We start from the raw sequence: 10,666 nt of genomic DNA, 5'->3' as shown, positions 1-10,666 counted from the left end.
GAATTCAAAACTCTGAGGGTGGGGCTGAACAAGTTCTTCAGCTGATTCTGATGAAAAGAGGTGTTTGAGAACCACTGCTCTAAAAACATAGATGTAGAGTTTGTTTTTATGCTAGTTTGAAGGCTTAGGAAAATTCCCAAGGAAAAAGCCATGTATTTTTTTCTACTTTATGGCTGTTAGTTGGCACAACGTGAAAAAATAGTAGAGATACAATAAACACAAAGATACTACCTATTTGCTCAGAGAGTAAAGGATCTTTAAAACCAGGGAGAGCACTTGTGTCTTTATTCAGGTGAAAGATTTTTGGAAGATGTGGTGATGGAAGAGAGAGAAGAAGAGAGAGAAAACAGGAGGGAGGAAGGTAGTATTCACTTAGTTTCACAATATAGATGCTAGAATTTCTCTGAAATACACAATTCTTGTAAATCTGTTATATGTTCTATCACTTCTATCATCAGACTCATCAACAACATGGCATCAGAAAACCAAACTGGTGTAGCAGCATTCTTCCTCCAGGGGCTCTCAGAGGATTCAGAACTGCAGCCCTTCCTCTTTGGACTATTCCTCACCCTGTACTTTGTCACCGTGTTGGGCAACCTACTTATTATCCTGGCCATCAGCTCAGACTCCCACCTCCACACCCCCATGTACTTCTTCCTCTCCAACTTGCCCTTCACTGACATCTGTTTCGGCACCACCACAGTCCCCAAGATGCTGGTGAACATCCAGACACAAAGCAAGTCCATCAGTTACACAGGCTGCCTCACCCAGGTTTGCTTTGTTCTGATGTTTGCAGGTGTAGAACATTTTCTCCTTGCAGCAATGGCCTATGACCGCTATGTGGCCATCTGCCATCCACTGAGGTACACAGTCATCATGAACTCTTACCTCTGTGGCCTGCTGATTCTCCTCTCCTTGTTTATTAGTTTGGTGGATGCCCTGCTTCACAGTCTGATGGTGCTGCGTCTGTCCTTCTGTGCAGACCTGGAAATCCCTCACTTCTTCTGCAAACTTGCTCAGGTCATCAAAGTTGCCTGCTCCAATACCCTCATCAATGACATCCTGGTATATTTAATAACTAGCATATTGAGTACTGTTCCTCTCCTTGGGATTGTTTTCTCTTACATTAAAATTGTCTCTTCCATTCTGAGAATGCCATCAGCTGGGAGAATGTATAAAGCTTTCTCCACCTGTGGGTCTCACCTGTCAGTGGTTTTCTTATTCTATGGAACAGCTTTTGGAGTCTACATTAGTTCTGCAGTTACTCATTCTTCCAAAAACTTAGCAGTAGCCTCAGTGATGTACACTGTGGTCCCTCCAATGATGAACCCCTTTATCTACAGCCTGAGGAACAGAGACATGCAGGGGGCCTTGCAGAAACTCTTCTGGAGAATATCTTCTTTTTCTTAGTTGTATCATCTGCCTTAGGCTTGTGCTTCTATAATGAGTCAAAGTGAAAGAATACTTGGTGAATCAGAATGTTAGAATCTTCCAGTAACAAGTTTTTTTTTTTACATTGTGATAATATTTTTGTTTATTATTAATTTTAAATAATTTTTACATATGTGTGTGCATATTTACTTGCACACTTCTGTCCTCACAATTTTTACTTTGATAATTTAGTACGTTAAAATGTCGATTTATTGTTTTTATTTTTGGCAGATATATATTTAACAAAACGTTTGTCGTTTATACATTTTTTAGTTGTACCTTTCAGTGACATTTATTACATTCTTCATGTTATTCAACCATCACCACTATCCATTTTCACAGTTTTGTCATCACCCTTAACTCAGTGTCCCCTAAGCAATGAGTCTCCATTTCTTTTTTCGTCCTTAATGGCCCTGGTAACCACTAATAAACTTCGGAGTTTATACACTTGCTTATTCTAGGTATTTCATATAAGTGGAGCTGACATTTCACTCAGCATAATGTTTTCAAGGTTCATCTATGTTGTAGTATGTATTAGGACTTTATTTCTCTTTATGGCTGAGTAGTATTTCATAGTATGTATGATATTTTGTGTATCCATTCATCAGTTGATGGACATTTAGCCTGTTTCCACCTTATAGGTATTACGAATAGTGCAGCAACGAACATTGGTATACAAGTATCTGTGTTTCTGCTTTCAAATCTTTTGCTACAACCATCGTATACCACAGTGAATAACAGTATTTCAACATGGAATCCAAATTTGCTCTCGTCTAGCTTTGTGATATTTCATTGGTTGCATACTATGACTGGTTTCCCTCAAGGTCACCAGATGGCTTCGTCACTTACAGGCATAATATCCCAGAAAGCTGACTATGAATTCATGTTTTTTGTTTTTTAATAAAGAGGTGGTGTTTCTAATGAGTCATTAAGAATACATCATTTTGTAGCTTATACACCTGAATTAGGATGTACAAGCCCCTTATTAAACTCTTCTTTTGTGAGGAGAATGGGATTATTATGAGTGCATTTGACCAACCATCTAGAAAAGCTGTCCTCCAACCTTAATGAGTTTAAGAACTGGAGAACTTGTTAAATAACAGATTCCTTAGCCTATTCTAAGAGATTTGGGCTCAGTAGTGTGAGGGGAGCCCATTGGGTACAGGAAGCATTCAATGAAATTAGACTAGTATCATTGTATTCCTTATCTTGTCCTGTATTCTTTGCTATTAAAACCTTTTGCTTTCACACGTTTTATAAGACTTGCTTTAGCAGTTATCATTGCTTACCTTAATTTAAGTATGTATCAGCATTCTAAGTGAATCTAGCAATATAATCTAATACATAATTATTGGACATTCAAGCTAAGGTGAATTATCTTTTCTTGACAGTTGATTTCTTATGATTCCTTCTCACTGATTACTTGCTAGCAATGACTGACTTCTTCCTTTTTTCCTTGAGTCACCCTTTCTGTTTCTTATTCTTTTTCAGATGAAATACAGACATTAAGTGTGTTTGAATAAAGCAAATAGAATCACTGCAGTCTTAGAAGGGGTCTGCCATGTATCGGAGGAGTCAATTGTGATACTATAGAGAAGCTAGGAGAAAGTTTGCTTTTATTGGGGATCATTATTACACTAAGGAGATAATTCATGTTGAGAATGGATGACTTCCTGGAAAATTAAGTGAATGCCCAGAGAGCCCCCTCCTCTGCTCATCACTGAGTTCCATTATGTTCAGCACCACTTCTAGGGACAGCTCCCAAACTGGCATCCAAGGCCTCTGCTAGTGAGTGGTTCACCCAATGATGTCCTTAAATTACCTGCAGCATTTTGGGCCTTTGTTAAAGCTGCAGGTTCCTGGACCTCATTCAAAGACTACTGTCTCTGAACTGTGGGGCTAGGTCCCTAGGAAAAGTATTGTTAACAAGATCTTTGTGAAATAATGATGAGCTCTACATTTTGAAACTATACTTTTAATGCTAGAAGGTATTTAAAATACGGCTTATGAAATATATTCTTTCAATTTTATTTGTGAAATATATGTAAAAATGTGTGTAATGTATCTGAAGTTCTTATAGAACATTCATACAATAAAAACACATATACTCAGCACCTAAACTGGAAAATGGACATTTACAATCATCTTAGAATTCCCCTGTAGGCCCTCCCAGTCTAATCACCCTCTCTCTGTCCCAGAAGTAACCAGTATCTTGAATTTCACATTTATTATTTTCTTTGCTGTTCCTTACATTGGTTTGGACTCTATGAAATTGCCAGCATTTCACTGTTTTTTGATCTACATAACCATCATTTTCATGTGTTTCAACATATTAGTTTTACTGCCTCTATATGTATCCCTTTCTTGAACCTCATAAATGGCATCTATGAAAAACTCACAGCTAACATTGTACTTAATGGACTGGGTGCTTTCCTCTAAGATCAGGAACAAAAAAGAGTGTTCACTCTTTCTACTTCTATTCCATTTGTGGTGGAGGTTTGAGTTAGTGCAAATATGGAAAAAATAATAAGAAGAAAAGAAAATAAATACAAGTTACCCAAAGAGGAAAGGAAGAACTAAAACTATGTTTGCAGATGACATGAGAGATGACCTACAGAAAATTCTAAAGAATCCATCAAAAAAACTATTTGGACTAATAAACATGCTCAGCAAGATTGCAGGATACACAATCATTATGTAAAAATCAGTTGTATTTCTATATCCTTGAAATGAACAACCTAGAAACAAAATTAAGGGAAAAATTCAATTTATAAAAGCATCAAAAAGAATAAAATACTTAGAAATAAATTAATAAAAGAAGTGGAAGACATATATTGAAAAGTTAAAACATTGTTGAAATGAATTTAAGATGATCTAAATAATTAGAAAAAAAATCTATGTTCATGAGTTGGAAAACTTAACATTGTTAAAATGGCAATATTCTCCAAAGTGATCTACAGATGAAGTATAATCCCTATCAGAATACCAGATTATTTCTTTATACAAATTGACAAACTGATTCTAAATTTATGCGGAATTACAAGGGACCCAAAACAGCCAAAAGAATCTTGAAAAAGAACAAAGTAGGAAAACTCACATTTTCAACACAAAACTTATCACATATGCAACAATAATTAAGATAGTATGGTACTGGCACAAGGATAGACGTATAGATCAATGGATGAAAATTGGGAGCCTAGAAAAAACCCATATATACCTGGTCAGTTTATTTCAACAAATGTGCCAAGATCATCCAACGGGGATATAATAATCTTTTTGACAAATGGTACTAGGACAAATGTGTAGCCACATGCAAAAGCATAAAGTAGGATTCTTACCTCAAATGACATTAAAAAAAAAAAAAGAACCCAAACTGGATCAAAGACCTAAATGTAAGAACTAAAACTGTAAAATGCTTAGAAAACACAGGCGTAAATCTTGACCTAGGATTTGGCAAAGAATTCTTAGATATGACACCAAAAGTACATGCATCAAAAGAAAAAAAAAAGATAAATTGGATTTAAAATGCTTTACTTCAAAGGATACCATCAAAGACGTGAAAAGACAACACATAGAGTTAGAGAAAAAATTTGCAAATTGTATGTGTTCATATATTTTTATTCAAGCTAAAAAGACAAATGACTAATTAAAACATGAACAAAGCACTTGAATAGACACTTCTGCAAAGAAGAAATGCACAGGAAAAGATGCTCAGCATCATTAGTCATCAGGGAAATGCAAACCAAAACTTCGATGTGATGCCACTTCAAATCCACTAGGATATAGTCTATTCGGAAACCCTAGTAGCATAGTGGTTAAGAGCTACAACTGCTAACCAAAAGTTTGGCAGTTCAAATCCACCAGGTGCTCCCTGGAAACCCTATGGGGCAGTTCTACTCTGTCCTATAGGGTTGCTATGAGTCGGAATCAACTCGATAGCAATGGGCTTTTTTTTTATAGTCTATATTTAAAAAAAAGAAAATATGCACAAGAATTGGCAAAGATGTAGAGAAATCAGAACTCTTGTACATTGTGGATGGGAAAGTTAAATGGTGCAGCAATTTTGGAAAATATTCTGGTAGTTCCTCAAATCATTAAACATAGAATTACCACATGACCAGTAATTTCAATCCTAGGTATTTGTGGGCCAAGATTTTCAGGGGTTTGGCAGTCGTAAGATGTTATGATCACCTCCGTGGTGGGATCTGCTGTGAGTAGCCAATCAGTTGGAAGGGAGTTTCCTTGGGGGTGTGGCCTGCACTGAATATAAGTGGACATTCTGGCAAGGCTCATGAGATTTTTGCTCCTGCTGGATCCTTCAGCTTCTTCTGTTTGTCTGATCCCTGGTTCTTGGGACTTGAGCTAGCAGCTTACCTGCAGCCTTGCCTGCTGATCTTGGAATTCATTGGTATTTGCAGCCTGTCAGCAATAACCCTGCCCCCTGACCTACTGATCTTGGGTTCGCCAGGCCCTGTGGCTACGTGAATCAGGAGAAAGCTCTATCCTGACCCAAGGACTTGGGATGTTCCAGCCTCTACAACTGTGTGAGCCATTTCCTTGATATAAGTCTCTCTGTGAATGGATAGAGTTGCAGCAACGGCACAGGACCAGCAGCAGCAGAGAACTTGCAGTGGCAGATTGGGGTGCCTCCGGGCACTTATCGGTGGAGCTAGGCTTGCCGACCCATGGAGTAAGAAAGCTGAGTGCCTGTGTGCAGGAGGCTTCCTGGCAGAGTGGGGAGCCTCCAGGAACTTATCGGTGGAGCTACCAAGCTTTGGAACACTTGCCCCAGCAGGGCAGATGCAGATGTAAGGCCTGAGGAGCCAAGAGGCCAAGAAACCAGAAACAGAAGCTGAAGAGACAAAAAACACAAGAAACTGAGCTGCCTCAGTCTCAAAATGTATGGCCATGACCTCAGGGGTTTCAAAGGATGGAGCCATGGCCTCTGGTGTTTCTAAGGGTGGAGTCACCACTCAGATGGACTAGGAGAATGGTGTGCCTAAAGCTGAGGGAGCAGAGGTTTGGTCCCAGTGAGCCTGGAAGGCGGAGCTGAAGCCCAGGGCCAAGGAGCCTCCACACAGAATCCGGAGAGTGTGGCCAATACCTAGAGGCTGGAGGGCAGGGTTATTGTGTAAATTGTCTCAGGGAACAGAGGATTATTTTCAAAGCTTTGAGAGCTAATGTAATGTGTTCTGCTGACTTGCTTATGCCTTTTTTCCCTTCAGTTTCTCCCATTTCTAATGGAAATGTCTACCTTATGCCTGTTCTGCCATCGTGCCAGTGGAAGCAGATAAATCGTATTCTAGATTTCACAGATGAAGAGGAATTTTGGGGTTTTGGACTTGGAGTTAAGACTTTTGCTATGATATAATGGGATTAATATGTTTTGCATGTTGCGAGGATGTGATTTTGGGGGTGGGCAAAAGATGGAATGTCATGGATTGATTTATGCTCCTCCAAAAATGTGTTTTATCAACTTGATTAGGCCACAATTCCCAGTATTGTGTGGTTGCCCTCCATTTTGTGATTGTAATTTTATGTTGAGAGAATTAGAGTGGGATTGTAGCACCAACCTTACTCAGGTCGCCTCCCTGATCCAAGGTAAAGGGAGTTTCCCTGGGGTGTGACTTGCACCACCTTTAATCTCTCAAGAGATAAAAGGAAATGGAAGCAAGCAGAGAGTGGGGAGCTCATATCACCAAGAAAGCAGCACCAGGAGCAAAGCACATCCTTTGGACGCAGGGTCCCTGTGCTTGAGAAGCTCCTCAGCCAGGGGAAGATTGGGACAAGGACCTTCCTCCAGAAATGACAGAGAAAGAAAGTGTTCCCCTGGAAGTGACACCCTGAATTTGGACTCGTAACCTACTAGACTGTAAGAGAATAAATTTCTCTTTGTTAAAGCCATCCACTTATATTTCTGTTGTAACACCCACCCACTGCCGTCAAGTTGATTCCGACTCATAGTGACCCTATAGGACAGAGTAGAACTGCCCGATAGAGTTTCCAAGGAGCGCCTGGCAGATTCGAACTGCCGATCTCTTGGTTAGCAGCCGTAGTACCCAACCACTATGCCACCAGAGTTACCTCTGTTATAGCAGCACTAGATAACTAAGACAATAGATTTAGTTTTTTTTTTTTTTGGCAGGGAGGTTCCCAAGGACAGTAGGTCCCTCTGTAAATGGATAAAAATCACCCACAAACCAGTCATGTCCCAGAGTTTATTGCTCTAGTGTGCTTGCACCCACAGTTCGAATACCACTTGCCTGTAGTGAACATTGTAGTCACACTATAGGTCTTGCCCCAGCACAGAGCAGATGAACCATTTGCATGGGAAAACACAGCTCTTCCCCACATTATATCTGACTCATAATTGTTTGTGTCTAATGGAATCTCTTTCTCATCCAAAGAAAAGAAAGAGGCATAGGTACTCAGAATGAGTTAAGTTTAGGCAATTCAAGACCTCATTCAAGAAAAAGGAAATCAGTTTTCCCTTCAGGGAATAGGAGGGTAACACTAAGCCATTGAGCCTGGGAATTTCTTATTAAACAAAAACTATATCTGATTATTCACCCCATAAGAGACAGTGCTTCCCCACTGCCTTTTTCACTCTTTATTTTTGAATAATTTATTCACACATAGAAGTTGCAAAAATAGTACCAAGATTGTCTGGGTACCCTTTACCCAGCGTCCTCCAATGGTGACACAATCTTTCACAATAAACCCTTTGCCATTGAGTCGATTTGGACTCAGACTGGCCTTTTAGGACAGAGTAGAATTGCTCCAAAGGGTCTCTGAGGAGTGGCTGGTGGATTGAAACTGCCAACCTTTCAGTTAGCAGCTAAGCTCTTAACCAGTGGGCTACCAGGGCTCTTAATCTTTCATAATCATAGTATATATTGGAGCAATACTATAAACTGCAGACTTTATTGGGATTTAACGTGAGTTCCCTTTGGAGGAAGGACAGACACCAGCCTTCCTATTTGCCTCGTTTGTTGTCTGGGAAAGCCCTCCTGTGAAGTGGCTTTATTCCTCAACGGACCCAGAGAAGACAAAGTTCACCCATTCACACTGAATCAGATGAATCCCTTAGTCTGATGAAAGCCTCAACGCATTAAAAAGGGAACTAACAGCTGCTGTGGCAGCGGCCAGTCCTCACGCACTGCCTCAGCGGACTGCCGTTTAGGTGGCTGAGCCACTGGGCAGCAGGCCCGCTTTGCAGCCCTCTCACGCTGCTGGTGGTAGCTGTAGCTGGCCGGCCTTGTGCCAGCATTCTTGCAGCTTGGGCGCTGCGAGGGCTGCACAAGCTAAGGGCGGCCAGGGTGCACTGAGATAACCTGCACACTATGAGGGAGTGGTGGGTCCAGGTGGGGTTGCTGGCCGTGTTCCTGCTGGCGGCCTACCTCCACATCCCACCCCCTCAGCTTTCCCCTGCTCTTCACTCATGAAAGTCCACAGGCAAATTTTTCACCTATCAGGGACTGCGCATCTTTTACCAAGACTCCGTGGGTGGGGTTGGAAGTCCAGAAATAGTTGTGCTCCTGTATGGCTTTCTAACATCCAGCTATGATGGTACAAGATTTCGGAAGGTCTGACCCTCAGGTTTCATGAGTAATTGCTCTTGATTTCTTAGGCTTTGGCTTCAGTGACAAACGGAGACCACACCACTACTCCATATTTGAACAGGCCAGCATGCGGAGGCATGCTTGAGAGGCTTTTGGTTCTCCAGAACTGTAGGATCAACCACCTGTCTCATGACTATGGAGACATCGTGGCTCAGGAGCTGCTCCATAGGTACAAGTGGAATCCGTCTGGGCAGCTTACCATAAAGTCTCTGCCTGTCAGATGGAGGTATCTTTTCCGAGACTCATCATCCTCTCCTTCTCCAGAAGCTTCTTAAAGATGGAGGCATGCTGTCAACCATCCTCACACGTTTGATGAACTTCTTTGTTATTCTCTTGAGGTCTCACCGCAGTCTTTGGGCCCTACACTTGGCCTCTGAGAGTGACCTGTGGGACATGTGGGCAGAGATAGCAACAATGACAGAGACTTAGTCATTGATGGTCTTCTACAGTATGTTAACCAGAGGAAGAAGTTTAGAAGATGCTGGGTGGGAGCCCTTGCCTCTGTATCTTTTCCCATTCATTTTGTCTGTGGGCCATTGGATCCCATAAATCCTTACCTGGAGTTTTTGGAGCTGTATAGGTTTTATTTATTTTTTTATAGGAAAATGCTGCCAAGGTCCACAGCGTCAATTCTGGATGACCACATTTGCCGCTACCCACAGCTAGAGGATCCCATGGGCTTCTTGAATGCATATATGGGCTTCATCAACTCCTTCTGAGCTGGAAAGTGTAGCTTCCCTGTATTACCTTCCCTATTCCCTATCTGTTGTGTATTCCACTTAGGAAGAAATTCCCAAAAGAGGTCCTACTCACTGAACACTATTCTCTCACAAAAGTCCACTTTACTCACGTCGGGGAACACAGTATAGTAAAAAATCAGCAGAAACTCCGACTAAGAGTTGACCTAACAGTTCACTTCCCCTTCCTTTGACACCTGATCAAGTGTATGAATTTGCCTTTGTCTTTTGTGTTATTAGGAAATTCTGATGAGCACCACTACTCCCTGATGCAGTAGGAGAGGCACGCATTCCTTTTCATGGAAGACTTTTTAACACATCTATGTGCTTTTCTGACATATTTAGAAATGCTGATTTCTGGTCCAACCCCAATTGGAATCAGAGAGTAAAGGATGAGGAGGGGGCCTTACCTCTCCTTGAACAGCTTTAAGGGCATGTGCTTTTAAGTTCTCTAAGCCATACCACTTCAATAAGAGTGATTCTCCCTTGTCATAACTTTGAATTCAGTTTCATTCATTTTGTTCAAAAAAGATTTCTTCCTGAAAAGGCAGGAATTAAGACTTCTTAGTTTACTCCTGCTTGTATTTATTAAGCACACATGCAGAGTGAGTCTGCTATGTGCCAAGGAGTTCTAAGGGCTTTACATGGCCCATTATGAGGTGGGTCCTTTCTTATCATCATTGGTAGGTGAGGACACTGAGGCTCAGATAGGCTGTGTAACTTGTCCATTCACTCATTCATTCCTTATTCAAGTATTTATTCATTCAGCAAACATATTCTAAAACACTAGATGCTGGACATAAACAATAAGACACTGCCTCTATAAGACCGCAATCTTCCTCCTGTATCCCCGTTTCTGTGTTTCTCTCCCTCTTA

The 10,666-nt window shown here is 41.0% G+C and overlaps 1 protein-coding gene and 1 pseudogene across 1 annotated transcript; both read left to right on the top strand.

Moving 5' to 3' along the window:
- Positions 1 to 471: 471 nt before the first annotated feature.
- Positions 472 to 1,410, top strand: LOC126071035 (putative gustatory receptor clone PTE03). The gene has a single exon (XM_049875342.1). The coding sequence runs from the start codon at positions 472 to 474 to the stop codon at positions 1,408 to 1,410; it is 939 nt and encodes a 312-aa protein (XP_049731299.1).
- Positions 1,411 to 8,774: 7,364 nt separating this feature from the next.
- Positions 8,775 to 9,831, top strand: LOC126074022 (mesoderm-specific transcript homolog protein-like; annotated as a pseudogene).
- Positions 9,832 to 10,666: the final 835 nt, after the last annotated feature.

The sequence above is a fragment of the Elephas maximus genome, chromosome 3 (assembly GCF_024166365.1).
Source record: "Elephas maximus indicus isolate mEleMax1 chromosome 3, mEleMax1 primary haplotype, whole genome shotgun sequence".
Classification (NCBI taxonomy): domain Eukaryota; kingdom Metazoa; phylum Chordata; class Mammalia; order Proboscidea; family Elephantidae; genus Elephas; species Elephas maximus.
The sequence above is the reverse complement of the archived record's forward strand: the minus strand, read 5'-3'. Positions and strand labels throughout refer to the sequence as shown.

What these genes read in the sequence shown, in the direction of transcription:
- LOC126071035 (XM_049875342.1), top strand. Translation starts at nt 472, where the DNA reads ATGGCATCAGAAAACCAAACTGGTGTAGCAGCATTCTTCCTCCAGGGG.